The sequence below is a fragment of the Passer montanus genome, unplaced genomic scaffold, assembly GCF_014805655.1.
Source record: "Passer montanus isolate IOZ18808 unplaced genomic scaffold, ASM1480565v1 scaffold151, whole genome shotgun sequence".
Taxonomy (NCBI): domain Eukaryota; kingdom Metazoa; phylum Chordata; class Aves; order Passeriformes; family Passeridae; genus Passer; species Passer montanus.
This window is the reverse complement of record NW_024362163.1, coordinates 656472-675532: the sequence shown is the minus strand read 5'-3', so window position 1 is coordinate 675532 and position 19061 is coordinate 656472. Positions and strand designations below refer to the sequence as shown.

General features: G+C 41.6%; 2 protein-coding genes across 6 annotated transcripts in view; one reads left to right on the top strand and one right to left on the bottom strand.

Annotated features, from left to right (window-relative positions):
- Positions 1 to 430, top strand: part of MANBA (mannosidase beta) — a 51927-nt gene extending 51497 nt beyond the window's left edge. For all 3 annotated transcript variants that reach the window (XM_039702002.1, XM_039702001.1, XM_039702000.1), the window contains one exon: positions 40 to 430. The gene's annotated coding sequence lies outside the window, so the exon portion shown is untranslated. The remainder of the gene's footprint in view (positions 1 to 39) is intronic.
- NFKB1 (nuclear factor kappa B subunit 1) overlaps positions 1 to 19061 on the bottom strand; it is a 58179-nt gene that overhangs the window by 1232 nt on the left and 37886 nt on the right. For 2 of the 3 annotated variants that reach the window (XM_039701996.1, XM_039701999.1), the window contains exons 12-23: positions 17435 to 17557; positions 16414 to 16500; positions 15372 to 15569; positions 12197 to 12338; positions 8950 to 9064; positions 6773 to 6974; positions 4934 to 5103; positions 3996 to 4098; positions 2976 to 3100; positions 2087 to 2153; positions 1599 to 1771; positions 1287 to 1464 (exon numbers count right to left, since the gene is read on the bottom strand). In XM_039701996.1, coding sequence (XP_039557930.1) covers positions 1287 to 1464; positions 1599 to 1771; positions 2087 to 2153; positions 2976 to 3100; positions 3996 to 4098; positions 4934 to 5103; positions 6773 to 6974; positions 8950 to 9064; positions 12197 to 12338; positions 15372 to 15569; positions 16414 to 16500; positions 17435 to 17557 — 1683 coding nt within the window. The remainder of the gene's footprint in view (positions 1 to 1286; positions 1465 to 1598; positions 1772 to 2086; positions 2154 to 2975; positions 3101 to 3995; positions 4099 to 4933; positions 5104 to 6772; positions 6975 to 8949; positions 9065 to 12196; positions 12339 to 15371; positions 15570 to 16413; positions 16501 to 17434; positions 17558 to 19061) is intronic. The other variant, XM_039701997.1, reaches the window with a different exon arrangement.

Genomic DNA, 19061 nt, shown 5'->3' with positions numbered 1-19061 from the left:
GCTCCTAAAACTTTTAATTCATGTTATTTCAACTTACAGATTTCTTTTTGAGACAAACATTTGAAGAGCTTTCATCAAGTAAGTGACCCTGAAATAGGAACAAATCAGTAGCATCTATCACCTGTGCAGGATCCACAGGAGGAGTACTGACTGCAAGAGCTGAAACTGAAGGTACGATGTGGGATCAACGTGACTAAAACAGTGGTGGTACCTTAAGAGTTCAGTCTTGTTTTTCTGAACAAACATCTTAAAATAAGCTATGTGATACCCTCCATGTTGCAGAGAGAGCAGAACAGCTCTTGCCCTTCAAGATGAATCTAAAGGGGCAATATGTGTACGTACAAGCACATTTTTGGGTGGGTGTGAAGGTTTATTCATGACTGACCAAACAGTTTTCTATGGAGAATAAACTGGCAATGTTAGACTGGAATGGAGTGACTGTGGTGTTTCTTTTTTCTTACCAAAAATACCTACAGTGTTTTTACACAGGGTGTAAGTTTCCACATTTGGCTACAGGCAGCACTACCAGTGTTTGAACAGGAAAAAAACAAACATTTTTGTTACTAAACCTGGCCAGGCAATGACTGAACAGCCCTGATGACAAACTTCTCACAACCTGTCTTAGTAGAGTTCCCTGCCCAAAACCACTGTAGGACCTCTGTCACTGAAGGTGCTCAGAACTCAACTGGACAGAACATGGGCAACCTCACGTCATGTTCCACTGGCCCTGCTCTGAGCAGGGAGTTGGCCAGCAGGGCTACTAAAGGTCCTGTGTAACCTAAGCCATCCCCAGTTTCTTTGCCTACAGAACACTGGGCCAGTTTGGAGTGCTACACATTGTGGAGGGAGAAATTTAGTACTGAAGTCTTACTGAGAAGTTCAGGAGCCCCAAATATTTTTGTTTATCCAGCTATGAGGGGGGAAAAAATAAAGTCAAAAGCTAATAGCACTTGTACACACCTAGGAGACAATTGCCTATATTCCCAGTACATCCAAGGCATTACCATTAGCAAATGGCAGGTGTCTGGTTTTAGCAAAGGGCAGCAGTACAATGAATACTGTAATGCAGGCATGCTGATTAAAGTGGTTAATTTTCCCTCTCCTATGCCTAGCAGATATCTATGATGAGAGGGGTCACACTGCAGCAAAATATTTCTGAAACCAGTAAGCAGCTGAAGCAGTGTGTGCAAGAAGGCATGCAATCCTAACAGTTCTAGATGGAGTGGGGAGGGGAAACTGAAAAAAAGTCTTAAATAAAGCTCTTCATATTTTGCTGTCAGTTTTACCTGTCTCTCCCTTTGCAAAGGTGAGCGGTGATGATAATGGAAGAGCTTTTGCTGTGCTGTCCTCCAGGGGAGGCCGTCTGCGTGAGGTGGACAGTGCTTCCTGAATTATTTCTATGGCTTCTGTGTGATCCATCTGTCTCAAAGCAGTGATCAGCTCTTGAACTGTACCACCAGACACCTGAAAGAGCAGACATCAGACACTCAGCATGATCCAGGCTGGCTAAAACTGCAGGGCTGCACTGTCTCACTGTGCAGGAGAACAAGGTTCTCTACGTGTATCAATGTTCTTTATAACCTGTTACAGCACATCACCTCATAGTTATCCAGCAGAGTCTTCGATGGGGAAGGGCTCAACCTGAAGGCATTATTAAGTATGCCAAGACCCAGTTTTTGTGCTAGGGTGGACCAGTTTTTGGTTGGATCAGGCAATTCCAATAGTTTGTAAAGCTGCATCTTGGAATTCTCATTCAGCTCTCTCAAATGTCCTAGGGAACAGAGAAATATGTTAGTTTATTATTTATACAAAACATGCACCACTTCATTTTTGAGCAGAAACAAAGCTAAACTGAAGACTATTTGAGAGTCCAATCTCAGCATTACAAATGTGTTGCTGCAATAGTGCAGATGTACTCTTTGTCCCTGAGACATCTTAAGGGACTCATGCTTGTTCTATGAGTGAGAGGGTGGGAGGGCACCTCTTCTCTCTCACCAGCTCAGTAAAAGCAGGGCAGTGTCTTCTGCCACTCCTCTTTCAGTGTTCAATTACTAGAGGGGTATTGTCAAGTCCTTATAGGTGTTACCTTGTGTGAGTAAGTCCTCCAAAACCTCTGCTGACTCATAGGGTTTGCCATTTAATATGTCATACACCTAAGAGAACACATTAAAGTCAGTATTTAGCAGAAATCTGGTTAGTGTCCATTAAGTCTCAGCAGTGTTGTATAAAATTCCATCTGTAAATCAGCATTTTTTCCCTCCCAGCCTCAGTATGACTAAGGATACTGTACAAAACCTGTGCTAAACTTTAGGGAAAAATCTTGAGAAGTTAAATCTCTCTTTATTTTAAGCTGTGTCCTCTGGCAACTATTTTCAAGACACAGAGGAAGTCTTGGCAGTAAGTAAATGGCAGTAGCAGAGATTAAGCAAGGAGCTGCTGCCTGTCTGCAACTAGTAATTTAATACAAAGCCTGACTGAGATTTTCACCTAAGCTTGGTACCACTCTCCAGCTCCAGATGATGAGAGATGCTGACTGCTTATCCCTTACATTCACACCAAGGCACATGCACAATAATCAGCTCAATCACTGTTTGGGTAGAACACAGGAGTGCATTTTCCCACCACACACAGGCTGGAATTCTGAAGAACACTCAGCAAAGAAACCCATTGGAGAACAGGCCTTCAAACACAAGCTGCCCACCCAGTAAATGCTTTCCCACACTGAAGGCTGCAGTGCAACTGCTTCAAGAACTGCCTGTTCATTTCTGTTCAGCAGCCTCAGTCAGTTCAGTGGAGCTTTCTTCCAGTGCTGTTTCATCAGGGGAATTTTATGGCTGAATTAGCTTAATTTTTGATGGCAAATTAATTGCAATAATTTTGGATGCAATGAAAGGGGCTGGCTGAGAGAGCTGAACTATCCTTTATAATTAGAAAAAGAAACAACAAAAAACTACAAGAGAAAACAGATCACATACCTCAGAGTTGGCTGCCATATCTAGTGGTGTTGTTCCAGGCACAATCCCTTCATCATCATCTTCATCATCTTTCACATAATCTAGATCAAACAATGGCTCAAAGTTCTCAATGTGAGGATTTGCACCTGAAAAACAAGGGTAGGGTGGAGGGGAAAGAGGCTTCAAGTTGCTTCTCAATAATATTTAAAATATGCATTCTATGTACTGAATGGCAAATCAGCTAATTTAGCTACTCCAAGTAAATGATATTTTATATTAAACTAGCAAGCAGCTCTTTTTATCAGTTACATTTAAATGCTGTCACATCTCTGTACAATGCTACTCTCCATTATAAAGAGGGAAAAGAACCCACAAGCTGAGCCTTAGGGCCAAAGAAAGAGCTCTGGTTGTACCTACTGACTCCCAATCCCATGTTGCAAGCATGGGATGAAGGGATGGTGTGGTGCTGCTGTTTAGAGTGTCAGAGAAAGTCAGGGTGTTTTTAAAAAACCAAGCAGGCAGCCTCAGCAATGGGAGGCTTGGGTTTCTGTTTCAAAGGAAAAAAATTAGCTTTAAGTACAATTGGCAAAAAGTTCCAATAAATACTCCAACCTAATTCTTCCAAAGTGACAGCAGTAGGAGACACTAACAAGCTCATGCTTCAGTGATGGGATTTTCTTTGCCTTTCTCTTTCTAAAGCAATCCAACACTTATCCCAGATACATGAAAAGATCTCTTCTCCACTTCTACAGCTATAAAAGCTACAAAAGATACTCAAGAAACTTCCCAAAGTCTTCTTGAGATTTTTTTTACCAACGTAATTTGCCTTTCTAGCCATTAGGTGGTGCTGAAGAGTGATGAGTATAGCACCTCAGATCAGAGCAGGACTTTCTGAGGAAATTCAGACCTTCTTGCTTTTAACATCTGACTTCCTCCACCCATTTAAGCAAGTCCACTGGCACATTCTTTTCTGCTTTGCAGCCTTCTAACTTGAATTGTCACTGTGAAAGAGAAGTCTCCAGCAAAGATCTATTTCCATACCTGCTGCTTTGAGAACTGCTGCCAATTTTGTTGAGCCCCTTCCAGCTGCTATGTGAAGTGGAGTTGTCCCATCATATGTAGTGCTGTCCACATCTGCATCACCCTAAGTTTTTGTTGAATGGGAAAAAAAGAAAAGAAATCTGTACAATGCAGCTGCAGAGGCTCATGTCAGCATAAACACTGCTACTGTGCAAGTAAGCACCATTCTGTGCCTGCTTGCATAAAAACTCTAACTGTTGCCTGAAAAGAAGAGTTAGAAAGTAACTACAGCTGCCTACATGCATAGGGTGGTAGTGGGCTCCAGTGTTAGAGCAGGAGGCACAGGGTGTGTCTCCAAATAGGTCTGGTAGATAAAAGCCACTTTGCATCCCCTGTAAAGGTTCTGCCATCCAATTGTCCGTGGCCTTTGGAGTGGGAGTGGTGTGTGCAGAATCCTGCCCTGCTGCTGCTGGTCAGAACTGCCAGGGTGGTGGCACATCCATGCAGGAGCACAGAGGAAAGCCACACAGCCAGCTGGGGTGTGTAGAATTAAGGATACCAGGATCAAGGTGTTATGATGAGATAAATATTTACAGATTACACAACTACATCTCTTTGCACAACTCTATACATGTTCTGCTTCACACAGAAGAAGGGATGAACTTGCTCATGGTAACTTCAGTGCCTGCCAGCATTACTCAGTGCAAATTATACATGGCATATGAAGTCAGGTCAGGGTCACAAACTCTAAATTCCTTAACTTGGGCAAAAGCTTCACCAGCTGTGCTGAACAAAACAGAAACATTACCAGTCACTTTGCCATTACACCAGTTCAAGTAATCTAGTCAATAAACAGGAACCTCCCCCCTTACTTCTGTCATTCTGAAGCACTCAAGGATTGTCAACAGCTTTTAAATATGTAATTGAAAAGACCTGGAAGAAAGATATTCTGCCTTTACCTCAAGCAAAAGGCAGCCTGCCAAGGGGATGTTCTCTTGTTCAACAGCCAAGTGCAATGCAGTTCGTCCAGATTTTTGCTCCTGAGCATTGACGTTAACTCCAGCAGCAATCAGCTGTTTGAGACAGGACATGCTATTTGCCATCACCACCATGTGAATTGCACTGAGACCTACACAAAACAAAACCCATCCATCATCTGCATTAATATTGTAAAATTCAGAAATGTCAGAGTAATGAGTTTCAAAGTAAGAAAACTGTAAAATGAGTTACTGTAGTTACCTCAGCAGAAGTAACATATTTTGTTGCTTATACACTAAAAGATGATAGAATCATGGAATTGTTTGGGTTGGAAAGGACCTCAAAGATCATTTTGTTCCATGCCAGTCCTGCTGTCGGCAGGGACACCTCCCACCAGTCCAAGCTGCTCAAAGACCCACCCAGCCTGGCCTTGAACCTGATTTCAGGAATGAGACATCCACAACTTGTCTGGGCAACCTGTTCCAGTGCCTCATCATCCCCACAGTCAGGCTTTTCTGTCTTATATCTAATCTAAATCCACTCTCTGTCAGCCTAAAGCCACTCTCCCTTGTCCTGTCCCTACAAGTCCTCATAAAACACCTTTCTCCAGCTTTCCTGTAGGCCCCCTTTAGGTACTGGAAGGTGCTGTAAGGTCTCCCCAGAGCCTTTTCTTCTCCAGACTGAACAGCCCCAGCTTTCCCAGCCTGTCTGCAGAGGTGAGGTGTTACAGGTCTGTGAGCATCTTCTACACCCTCCTCTGTCCCTGCTCCAACAGGTCCATGCCCTTCTTATGTATGTTGGGGGCCCTAGACCTCAAGGTGGAGGCTCAGGATGAAGTTAATGGTGTTGATAAATATGTTCTTTGTGCATAAATTGGAACTTGGAGAGTCAAAACCATGCAAGGAGAAAAAAAATCAAATTACAAGGTGGAACAGAAGGCAGGAACTACAGAGCTCACCCAGAGCATCTTTTTACCTCAAGAGAATAGCCTTTAAAAGAAAATCTGCATCTTGGCACTAAACAAGTAGGTACCCCACACTGGCCCCATCTGCCACTGAACATCTCTTCTAGAAAATGGTTTGGAAAGTAACTGCTATATTCTAGTATCATCCTCCTGTAAGGTCACAGTGACCTGATACCTCAAGAATACCTGCACCAGAAAAATAATAATAAAGCCTTTTTTTAAAAACCCACCCAACCAAAAAATCCTCTTCTGAAGAGAAGAACAAGAACTAAACACAGTTTTTTGAATTCATGATGACAATTTTAGGTCAGACATTTTATAATCTATTTGAGCAGGGGTAATAAATTGAAGTCCCCTGTGCACTGAAAAATGGGAGAACTGTCTCTTTGTGGTTATTTTACAGGCTCTAATTCTGTATGGTCACAAAGTGCCAGATATGAAACTCAATACTAGTCCAGAAACTATTTCTAAGGGGATTTCATTCACTAGGCAGGAGGAAACATTTTCTTCCAGGCATTTTTTTTTAAAAAACCAAAGGTGGCATAAGGAACAAGATGAACAGAAGTGTTTGAGTTTCTGTGAGATGGAAGAGAATGTATAGGGACAAAAATTCAAATCCATGCTGTGTCACATGAGCATTACCAATCTTCCTCTTCTGTATAGCCAGAAAATGACACGCCTGTGCTGTCTCATCTGTGCTTGCAGGCATATAAAAACCAAGGACAGCATATGCAAAATGGGGAAAGATGTTATTTTCAGGGTTTCTATCTACCTGTGTAGCAACACAGTGTTGGCAGGAATTGTGCTGTGTTTGTCTAGTAGGGAAGTGTAAAATACAGCCATTATCTTTCCATACCTTCAGCATTGGGGAGGTTGACCATGGGAGACACCTTCTCATGCCTGAGGAGTAGACTCAAAATCTTGTCATCTCCTTCAGTAGCAGCTAAATGTAAGACAGAATTGCCGTGGCGATCCAGAAGGCTGACGTCTGCTCCAGCCTTCAGCAAGTCTTCCACCACCTTTGCCTGCTTTGTGATTACTGCCAGGTGCAGGGGGGTCTGCAAGTGACAGAAGCAAACCATGAGAAGATAAGCAAAGCTACATCACTTGTACAGAAACCTCCGAAACCCATAAAAGCTCCTAGCATGAGAAGGTTGTACACATATGCAAGATTTTAGTTCATTGGCTTTGGAGTGGTGTAGCTTCTTTTCTACTGAATACTACAAACAGGGTTTCTACGTACTGGAAATAAAAGCTGCCCTGCCAATGTCAGCAGTTGGACTTTGGGAGGAACAAAGATGCTGCCTACTCCATAAGCCAGGGCACTGACCTGGCTATTTGAGCATTGCAGTGCAAGGGACTCGGGAAATGAGATCATCCCTGTGCCCCCACACACTGCAAGCCTGCTTCCACAGCTGCCCCATCTCCAAGTTCATGCCACGGTGGGAGCACATGTGCTTTCCAGGCCCTACTCAGATCCTTTAGCAATGAACCATGCTTTCATTTTGCTCCTGAATCACAGATTTGCAGCCATGGGCATAGGAGTTCCTTATCCCTCAAAATGGCTGCACAGAAAAGAAGAAAATCCTGCAGGTTGTGTGCACTTGTCAGACTGCAGAACAACTGTGCATTTATGCCATGTGTGTTGAACTAGCTGATCCCATTTGCACATTCCCCATTTCTGTGCTCCCACAGCACTGAGCAACGCTCAGGCTGAGAGGTTTTGGGACCTTCCAGAGGTTGGTTGCATACTGCATTCTTGTCAGTTCTGAGCAGCATCACACTGAACATACACATGCATGTATTTAAACAGTAAACATTCTAGTGAGGTCTGGGAAATGGTATTTCCAATACTAAAATAATTTAAAAATTGACTAAGACTCCAGATCTAGATTACATTGACAGAGGACTTTAAAAATAAAGACTAATTCCAGCTTTGCACATTAAGCTTGTGTTTGTCAATAGATCTGTCAACACATTTGCAAATAATTACTGCATCTATAAGTTACATGTCAGCTTTCCGAATATCTGTAGAGAAGGAAAATTCTAGCCCAAGCCTACATTGTCTTCTGTCAATGGCTTAAGGTTTAAATTGAAGGTAGGGAGAGCTGCAGAGGTTCTGTAGTTAGGGATTTATTTCCGGTGTAGAGCCCAGCTTTGCCTCCTGTTTCTGTTAAACACAGGGCACAGAATTCAATTCAGAATCTTCTGCTTACTTTCAGCAGCCTCCACATTTCAAACTTGCTTTATAAGAACATAAAAATGTGAAGGAAAACAGAGAAGTCAAAATAAACTTTTTGGGACTCCCTGTACGGAATTAAAAACCTGCCTTTACTGTTCACAGCAAAACAAATGACACAAGGTCAGACTGCTGCTCAGTGGCATGCACAATCTCTTTAGAAGAGATTCTTGTCCAGGCAGGTTCCCACAGCTCTTTTCAGAACTTGAGTTACAATGTAAACAGGCCAGACTAGAGTTGAGGAGACAGAACTGTGCCTGCCAGTTGTTTTCCACCTTGGTTAAAGACAAGGGGATGGGCTTTTCTCAGTTACTGCAGAAATGAAAGGGAAATCTTGGTGCTGACGTGATGGGCACAAATACAATCTGGGCTGTAGGAACAGCAGAGGTTATTATGGCTTCCACATGTGCCTACAGATAACTGATGACACAGGGACTGACTCATGATCCCAAGTTAAGCAGTGTCTGAAAGGTCAGAGGAGCCCGGAGCTGGCACACTGTAATCCATACCTCTGGTTTAGTGACAGAGAAGCCAAATACTGAAGCCATAAAATGAAGAACTTACTCTTTTTGGCCTGTTCCACAGTTAGCCCATGGAGACACTTCTGTTACCATGAAGGGATTTATGGACTAAACCAGTGAAAACATGCTCTCTTTCCTCCACAACCTTCCAATATATCCTTGTTTCTAAACTTGTTGGCATGAGTCTGACATCTACCCACGGACAACAATTTGTGCAATTTCTTCTTTACTGGCTAAACAATCAGCAACACTTATACCCCCACAACTGCTCACCTGATAGAGGTCATTTCTCATGTTAATGATGTCATTGTAATTCAAACTGGGCATCACTTCCAAGAGGTTTTTCACCAGCTCAGTATGAAGGTGGATAATTGCTAAATGAAGGACACTGAAACAAACAAAAACCAGATTAATAAATTCACACTGTTTTCAAACTTATTTCAAAAGTTTTAAGGCTTTGCTCTAGATCTGACTGCATTCTCATATAAACACTTGACTATTAAAGATAATGATTCTAACACTAAGTATCAAGACCTAAAATTAATTAATCCCAACACTGAAAAAAACCAGGTCAGATGGTAACTGTTTAACCCTTCAATCACAAAAGCAAACTCAGGATGGCTTTTGCTGGCCCTCAGCATTACTTTACTACTAGGCACAAATGTGTGGCACAAAACAATTGTTTCAGAAATTCTCAGATTCTCTGCTGGTTTGCTGTTTTTTCATATTTTGAATTATGCAGCAGATAAACACTTCTTACTGTGAAAACCTTCCTGCAGAATTTCCACAAGCCTCTCTTCTACCAAAGCAGATTTTCCCTTACGGGTTTCCCCAGATCTGTGGGTTTTTCTTTATTTCATTTTCAAACAGAAAAATTACTAAGGACTCAGGCCCAGTGACTAACAACCACAGGATTTGCAACAGTGGCCAGAGACATCATGCCAAAAAAGCACCTGTTTTGAGACATGAGTGACTGCATAGCAAGTCACTTCACTTCTACTGGGTTAATGCAATGGCAGTAACTTAACCTGCCTTCTCCAAAGGCAGGTCCCTCACCACTAACCTGAGTGGCTGGATGTGCAACATGGCACCAGGAAAAAGCAGGTTGTGAATCCATCACCCCTGTGCCACAGAGCTCCATTTGCCTTGCTACCTTAGGACTTCATTTGAAAATCATGCCCTCTGTTTTGAAACATACCCTGCCAAGCCCTTCATTGGCACATGCTGGCCAGCTTCTAGACTCATCTTTTAGTGAGTTGCTACTGACACAAAATATCAGCACAGGACATGTGGTGTGTCTGTCATGCCACTCCAGAAACACCTGAACAGTCTCAGATTTACACTTTTATCAGAAAAATAAAGAGGAAGTTCCATGCCATTCAGGGCAAGGAGTCATCCTGAAATTGAGAGGGAGAGCAGTCAAAACCAGAAGATATTTTAAAAAACAGAAAAAAAAAATTTACAAACCAAATTCATCCTTCAAGGGCATTTTTTATTGATTCTGTATACTGCTACTGGAAGTATCATGGCACCTTCCCTCCTTCAGCCTCCCTGTGCTGTACAAACAGTCCCACCATTACTGGAAAAGTGCTGTTCCTCTGCTCTAACAGATGCTTTTCAGTATGCTCTGTATCATGCTGACATTTTATTTCCAAATCTCACTACAGAAACACATTTGTTCTTCTACTGCTTTTAGTTCTCATTTCAGCAGCAAGTATTTTAATTTTACCCTACCATTATAAATGATGCTGCTGACTAGACCACGAAAGGGCAGTTCCATTTCTTAAACATTCCTACATGAAAAAATGCATTTGAGCACCACTGTAGAGCCATCAGACATCTACAGAGCAGTGGTACTGGTAATAATGCAGTCACAGCCAGTGTTACTGAGTGTCCACTGTAAATATACACTAATCACAGGTTTCTGGGTTCTGTTTCAAAGCCATAAATTGTTGACATTCAAGTTTTTTGAAAGGCTTAAGCAAAAACTTTCGATATCATTTTTGCCATATAATTTCTATGATTAAAATGAAAACCAGGGCAGTCTATTAAGTAATTTTGACCTTTTTCTTCTCCCCCAGGAGAGAGGAAGACAATCACCAAAGCTTTGCTTTGTTAAAAAGTTGTGAAGTAATACAGATGTGTATTATGCTCACAGAATAGATCCATCTCAGGAGAAAGGCAATGTGATCTTGAGCCTCTCATACTTGCAGGTACCTCTTGATCCAGCAAGAAAACAAGTATTTATTATCATTCTAAAAAGTATTTTAACTTATTTAAAGTGCCCTTCAAGTCCAAATGTGGGGAGCAACTTTTTGGTATTGAAATGCAGGGCCTACTTGCTCAATACTCCTCCAAGTCCCCCCTTTCTTTTTTTAAACAGAGAGGCTGTACTGTCCATAGCACTTGTAGATTTTGTTGCTAGCTCCCATCTCCTTCATATTCCTGTTTATCTCAAAGCAGACATTAGGTTTCCAGCTGGAAAGCAAAGCTTGTGAAGTAGCTCTGTCTGACAGTGCAGTCCTCTCTCTGTAATCTGAAGCCTATTTTTCACTGAAAATGGAGTGAAAGTGGGAACCTTTCTCAGATAATTGAACAGTGGGTTACAGGTCTCAGTCATTTGAAATTTTCCTTCTAGCTAGACACTGTGAGACTTATCTGGCCTCTACTGTTCAAAACACTACAATTTAAGGAAGTGTAGGCGATTGCACAGGGCCTGCCAGCTAAAAGGTAAGGATGTGATGGTGTCACTTGCTTATGCAAGAGATTATCTTTGCATTTGTTCAGAGCCCTTTTGCTGAATTTTGTTTTAAATAACTACAGTTCCTCACAGTACTTCACTCTGAGTTCCACAGAATCTGCATGGCTGTAAAGTAACAAAGTGGATTTCCACTCCAGCTCACATTATTGAAAGACTGATATGCAAATATTAGCAGCCAAGTCTGCCACAAGCATCTGTGCAATCCCTTGGAAGATAACAGTACAGTACAGACATAAGCAAGAGCAAAATAATGTCCTCTGGAAAGAACATGATGTCAGTGGAGAAATGCAGCATGGACTCTCCAGTTATTGCTTCTACACCTCCTGGTGCATCTCTTACTTAAAACATCCTATGAAGAATTAAGGACTTGCATGCAATAAAAAGCAGGGCCCTCTCTTTCAGCACCAAACTGAGGATCCCCATACACTGTGTATCATGATGCAAGCACAGCAATTCACACTCAGTCAAGATTTTAAGTAAAAAAGGGCAAAGAAACCCAAACTCACAACATGTTCAACATTCCCTCAATGACCAGATTATTTTCTGACAGGTACTGGATCAATGAAGTTTATGGTGTACATGACTTCTTTGCAAATGAAGCACAAGTGTCTAAATCACAGCTGTACCTCTCCCAAACAGCAGAAAGGAGAAGTGGTGCCATCAGTGATTGTCCCCATGAGGGACAGAACAAATCGACCACACCATTCTGCCCCCAAACCCATCGGTTTCAACCCAGCAAGTGCAGGGTGGTCAACTCACTTGTCCCCGTTGTCATCCTGGACAGCGGTGAGGTGGCGCTGAGCCGCCAGCAGCATCTTCACGTCTCCGGTGACGGCGTAATCGAAGAGAGCATTGCAGTGGCGCCTGGCAAGCTGCATGGCCTTCTCCAGGAACAGAGCATCTGCAACACAAAGTTTTCTCCTCATCAGCTCCGTTGTTTTCCTTGGAACACCACCTACTTTTGACAGGCACTTGTGCTGTCACAGAAATACAAAGTGCAGACCACCAAGCATTATTCACTGCTTCACTGAGATGGTTGCTAATTACTTCTGAGAGGTAAGGACAGAGGGAGCAAATGCCTGGGAAGGAAAACTAAGGGCATGCTGAGCATTCAGGCAGCAGGAACCCCAAGAACAGTCAAATCTGGAAGTTCCCTCTGGTTTGACTGGCACTGAATTAACAGCACTGACGTTCAGTTGTGTGAAATGAGACAAAAGGAGCAGAACTCGGATCTGGAACTTGCAGGTCCAAGTAGTTTTACCTTGAGGAAGCTGAGGCACAGGAAGCCCAAGTGATCCATCAAATATTGCAGATAAGCTGAGAGAAAAGCTATGGAATAAATGCAGGGCTTTCTCCAACTCAAATCATGCAGTCTGGCCTGCACAGCAACAGCACAGAGAGTCTGTTCTTCTGTTTAAAACATTGCACTTTTTATAATGCTTAGTATTTGTATCCTGATTTTAGAATTATGAAATGGACAGCCACTGACATTTCAAAAAGCAGAAGTTGTCATGGTGGGGAGGCAAAAGGGAGAAATGGGAGAAAAGAAACTCATTTGCGGAAAAAAGTAACTCTAGCTGCTCTGTCAATACTTTTGTGGTTCTGTGTCAGCAAGACACTAGTGAAAATGAAACAGATGAGCTCTGAAACTACAGCGTCATTCTGTGAAGCAGTACCATCTGAAACCAGCCTCTATTTTAAACAGTTTCATGTTTCTATAAAACCTTGTAAGATTGGGAATTACAAAGTGCCAACAAGTACATCAGACTGTGTCATTTAAAGCACACATGGGGAGACAATAGCCAGGATTTCCAGCTACACAAAACCAGGCATTTAACCGGGTCAGAAGCATGTCCCTGATGAACACCAACACTGCTGCAAGGCAAAGACTTACTCAGCTATCCATGAAGCTTATTGTGCTGGCCAGTACATCCCTGTGGCTGCTGTGCTTATGCCTGGGCTAATGGATTTATATTTGCGATTCACCTCTTCACACAAAATGTGTTATATTCAGGTTAAAGGGTGTTGAGCAGTTCAGTCTTTTCTCGTTACACATTTCCAAAGATCAAAGAACCCTGAAGCTCCCTGGTTTTCCATATCAAACACACAGGAAAGATATCCTTCAAAATATTATATGTACCTTTTAGTCTAAGAACCAAATGATCTAGCCTGCAGTACCTATTTTATGGAGCCTGTTCTTCTGCACTAATTCTTTGTATAATCTGGAGCTAGAAATTGCCTCCTTTCATGCCATTACAACAGATTTAAAAAAAAAAAAAGATCAGCTTCCTGCCTACAATATTAACTGCTTGGAAAACAGGTAAACAATTCAGACCCCTCCCCTCATGACAGCTAAATGGACATTGTTATTTCTTCGTATCAGCACAAGATTTTGTTCTCTGAACCAGTCACAGGATTTATCACAACCAAAACTACAAACAGCAGGTTGCTTCAGCAGCATCCATTCTCAGATCACAAGAAACTACAGCTTGGAGGTGTTAACAACTACAGCCCATCTCCTGTGCCACTTTGGATTCTCAAGTTTCTAGCACTGTTAATAGCAAGTGTCAGACACGGCTGACACACACAAGGTAATATGCTTTCTCCCTGATCCAGGGAATAACAAACGTGGTCTAGATCATGTTACACTTGGTAAAAACCAGAACCAAGAAATCCCTTGGTGCTCAATTCCCACCCACTACCATGTCTCTCTAGTCCAACTACTGTTTATTTTATTTTATGCTAAGCAGATTACTCAAAACCTTTAAAAAAGTGTCCATCAACTATTTAAAAAAAAAACAATCCAAGAAATGCACATCTTCCTGTCTGGGAAATGGTGATTTGTAGCCTTTATATATTTTAGAACTCTACTGCTAAACCAGTTCTGATGACTACCCTTGCCTTCCTCCTCCCTTTCGTTTTGTTGCCTGAAATAAAAAGACAAAACCCCTTACAACAGTATTAAAATGGTAAGATATAAAAGCAGTTCTTTATTAGAAGCTTCCAGGTGTGTCCATAGTTATGGGCTATGAGCACACCCAAGAAGAGATTTCTACAGTTTTTGTAAGTTTAACAAATTATCCTATCTAACAAACATTATCCAATTAGGAGAGCAATTGGCTAGGTAATTTTTTCCCCCCAGGTACTGCCCCACTGGAACTGATCCACGGCTTCTTTGACCCACTTCTTGTTATGTCTTCTAAGATTCTGATTGGAAAACAAAATGTTCTTTCTCTAGGCCCTCTACTTGAAAATAAGACTAAACAGTATTTCAGGAGTGTATTAGAAGGTTAGCTTATTACTCTAAAATCTAAGAGAAAGGGTAGAAAAAATACCAGGAACTGTATAACCACATATTAATTGTCTACAAAGCTACAAATATATGAAAAATACATAAAACCCAAAAATTTTTAGGCATTAGTTTGATGTGTAACACTGCAGTTATTTAACTGTGTATTTGCCAAATGGAAACAGGTACCTTTACATTTTAAATTCAAACCAATAATGCCACTTTGCATGCAATTCAACAGTGTTGCAGGGAAGACCTACTGCAAGTCACTAACATCCATTAACTCATCCACTGAAGCCTCTCAAATATCAAAAGCCAAGACAGCTGCTTAGTTCTGTTCCCTGTGCCTTCACAGCTTGCAGCCTCCTTCCTCACACAAGTTCATTCAAAGGCAGTGTTAAACGTGCCCAGAAGGCAAAGCTGCCTCATCTCCCTGCGTGACCAGCAGAAGTTCAAGTGTTCAGTGGCAGTAGAAAGGTGGAAAGTTATCTACAGAACTAAGTATAGGGATGGACCTTAGATCTTGGGGAATTTTCATGTTCTGGAAACAGCAAGAAGACATTTTTGGAGTTTCCAAAGCTTTTAATGCTTGCTTTGCAGTGCTGCAGTTTGATTTACCCTAAACAGATTTACTTGCTCACTTACCCTGCCACCTGCAATCTGCTTTGCTTCCTTCAGCCTTACAGGAAAAACCAGAATCCTCCTCCTTCTCATGAACAGCAGACGTTCTGCACTCAGTGCTCTCCACGGCTTCCACCTTCACATCACATTTCGTGTCCCATTGGTCATTTTGTTTATCAGAGCTCCTTCTGTCTTGTTCAGCTGTGCAATTTGATAGACCTTCTAATAAAAAGTAGAATCATTAGCGTCCATTGCTTTTTTTAATACAAATGATAAAACTCAACTAGACAAAACTAAACCCTCAAAAATGAATACAAAAATTTACTTCAATGTAAAACTTATGACTAAACTCATGAATCATGATATTCCAGATGCCAACACACACGGACAGACACAGTGATGTGACTGCTCTAAAGTGATGTTAAGTCTTTGACAGCCTCTACTTTAGAAAGAAACTTTTATTTATTACAACAGATTTACCTCTCTTTTCATGAAAGAAGAATAAGTCTGAAGTACTCACACAAAATTTAGGCAGAATTACTCAGACATTTTTTTTTTCCTAACAGCAAATTTATCCCCCAGACTCTGGAAGTATCTACAGAGTAATCAACATGTACATCTGAAATTACCTTCCTATTTTATAAGGAAGCCAAGAGTATCCTTATTATAAACTTAACCTTTTCCATTGATTTTTCTGGGCTACAGCGTAGTACCAGACTGTGGCAACAAAGGAAGATAAATTTTCTGTGGTCCAGTCCTTGGGTCATCTGTAATCAGCACATTCAAGCAGGCAAGAGGGCTGTTGCTTGAAACAATACACTGAATACAGAAGCACGTGGAGGGGTTTTTGTGACTGCTTCTCAGGACTGCACAGTAAAAAGAAACTACACTTGGAGAGCAAAAAAGAGAAGCAAGACAGTATAAGCTACACAAACCCCTCTGCTGTCAGAGGTTTGAGAAGAGGCCCTCTCCAGCACACTCAGCTAGACCTGCCCGACACTTTGGTTCATACTGTAGAAGAAAATACAGATCAAACTCAATTCAACTGTTGGAAGAAAAAGATTACCATGTTTCATGCCAGCATTGGACTTTGTTGTGCCAGGGAAATGCATCCCTCCAAAAGCAGAGTATCCATATGAAGGAAAACTGAACCCTAAAGATAGGAGAAAGATTAGGAATCAATAGAATTACATCCTAAAACAATGAGAACACTGAACCTAAAGAACTGAGTTTTTGTTTTCTGCATACCTTCTGCTTTATTTCATCCAATTAATTTTCCAGGATAAAGATGAGCTCTCCCCTACCCCTTCAAAAATCAAAAAAAATTCTAGGTGGTTGGCTAGTGACACTCTCTATTCCAATATCCATAACACCACACAAATGTAGTATTGCTGTGTCTTACCTCTAAAACTCAACTGAGACATCATAAGCTGCCTCTGTGCTTTTGAGTCTTTGTGATAACAACACATTTGTATACGTATATACATGGTGTTATGCTATACATGTGCTGCCAGCAACACATGTAGCAACTTGGTTGCACATGCTCTATTCCCTGCTCTAAAAAAAGAGTTGTGGTTCAGGTGACATTTGCTGACCTATAGGTTTTAATGCTCTGCTGCAAGAACCAAAGCAATGCTCTCATGATCCTGCATATCAGATATACTCTGACTTCAACAGACAGAGCACAGTAGAAAATTTACTAAAGAGTATCTCCAATTTTTTAACAGTTCTTTGCACTAACAGGGTTAATTTGCCAAATTCCAATCATGGTCCAAGAAACAGTTCAGAACCTGTTTAATTTTAGACACCCAAAATGATAGTTAAGTGAGCTGTCTTATGAATTTCAGTGCCTCCATGGCCCTAGGATGCAACAAAGCTTCCAAAGTGGGAAGGCAAATGTGATGATGAAGAGTTTAGAATAAGGAGATGCTTGACTGAATTGAGTAACAGTAGAATAAAGGCGACAGTCAAGTCTTATATGCCTAGGAGACAAAATCCTCTTCATATTTTGGAAATCAGCATATAAACATCTGTCCTGCTCTCAGAGTAGAACCCTGTTCCCTCTCTGCCCAAACCTGCTGCCTTACCAGGGCCAGCACTGCCACCTGCCCCTCCATACATGCCACCACCTCCGGTGCCGCTGCCTCCACCATAGCCATCGGAGAAGTTCGGCATGAGCTTCTGTCGTTTCCTTTGCACTTCTTCTTTATCTGGGATAGCAGGAACAGAGAGAACAGGGAGTCAGTCCTGCTGGTGGCAGGCACAGCACAAGGTGTGCATACAGAAAGCATCACCACAGTTACTGGTCTATAAAGGAAAATGCAGAGTGTGCTAGAAGAGTCAACTTTCCTCAAGCTCTAAATAGCAGAAAATCTTTGTATGTACTGGAGCAGAGAGAATTCCTCTGAGAACAAGCCAGTGCCAAGCCCCCAGTCAGACCAGCAGCATCACTGGGGCCGGCTTGGTCTCTTCAGCCATGTCACTGCCTTGTGCTCAGACACAGGGGACACATGTGGAGATGTCTTGGGGGGCTCAGAGCTTCCTTCAGAAGTGTCTCATGTACTCAGAGCCCTGGAGATCAGTGGCCCCACAATTCTTCAGTGTCTAAGCCAAATCATGAATCAGCACAAGTGCTACTAACTCCAGATTTGTTGAAGAACATTTGCCTTTGGGGAATATAAGCACAGGCTCTTCTTCCAAGCAAATCTGCTTCAGAAATGGAGCCTTATCAGAGGATCACAAGGCACTTCTGAGTTTCAACAGTGCAGAGTACCTGCAGTGCCTTTTCAACTTTTGTTTAAGGGATGGCAAGAAATGGTGAAAACCATGCTTGCTTGAAATGATTTACTTAAAATATTGTAACAGCCACTAGAACAAAGACAACTTCTTTTCACAGGGACATATTACTGTCAAACCATGCTGAGTAGCAGGAGAAAAAAAAAGCCTAAACTTATTTTTATAGTGTAAGTACAAAATAAGACTTAATAGCCCTCAAATAAAAAAAATATTTCAAAGTACTATCCCAATGATTGGGGAAAGTGAAAATATCATGACAAGAGCTACAAAAATAGGGATACAAACATTACATGGGTTAAAATCCAGTAGAACTGTTGAGAAAAGAACAAAATATCATTTGCATATTAAACCATCTAGTAGTTTTCAACAGCCATATGACAAAAACAAATTTCATGCACAGGCACATCAGTCAGTGCATCAGATGAGACAGCTGAATACATGAGACAGTACACTGACAAAGCCATGTAAACGGTTTCCAGGTAAACATGATGTGCAAGTAAGTATGCATGCACACATCAGGCATACTCACACTGACGAGGAGAGAAAACCCTAGAGAGCAATCTAGTCAGAGAAACACAAAAAAAAATCCACATACATGGGTCTAAGTTTGTGGGAACATTTGCAACAAGGGAAAAATATATTCCTAAATGGTAATTTCATGATGAGGTTGTACAGGGAATCTGAAAATGTATATAATGTTGAATTAATTTTACTCGATTAAGAGGCACATAAAAGAGGTTTGCTTCAAATCTGGCAGCTTTGCTCTGCAGCTGAACACTTCACTTTCCGTAACACTTGTGCAAGAGGTTCCTGAAATCATTACCAAGAAGAAATCCTCTGGCAACTCTGGAAGCTTTGAGAATTCAAGCTTTGTGCTATTTTATTCTAAGAGCTGTGAAGTTGACTCACTCAGACTAC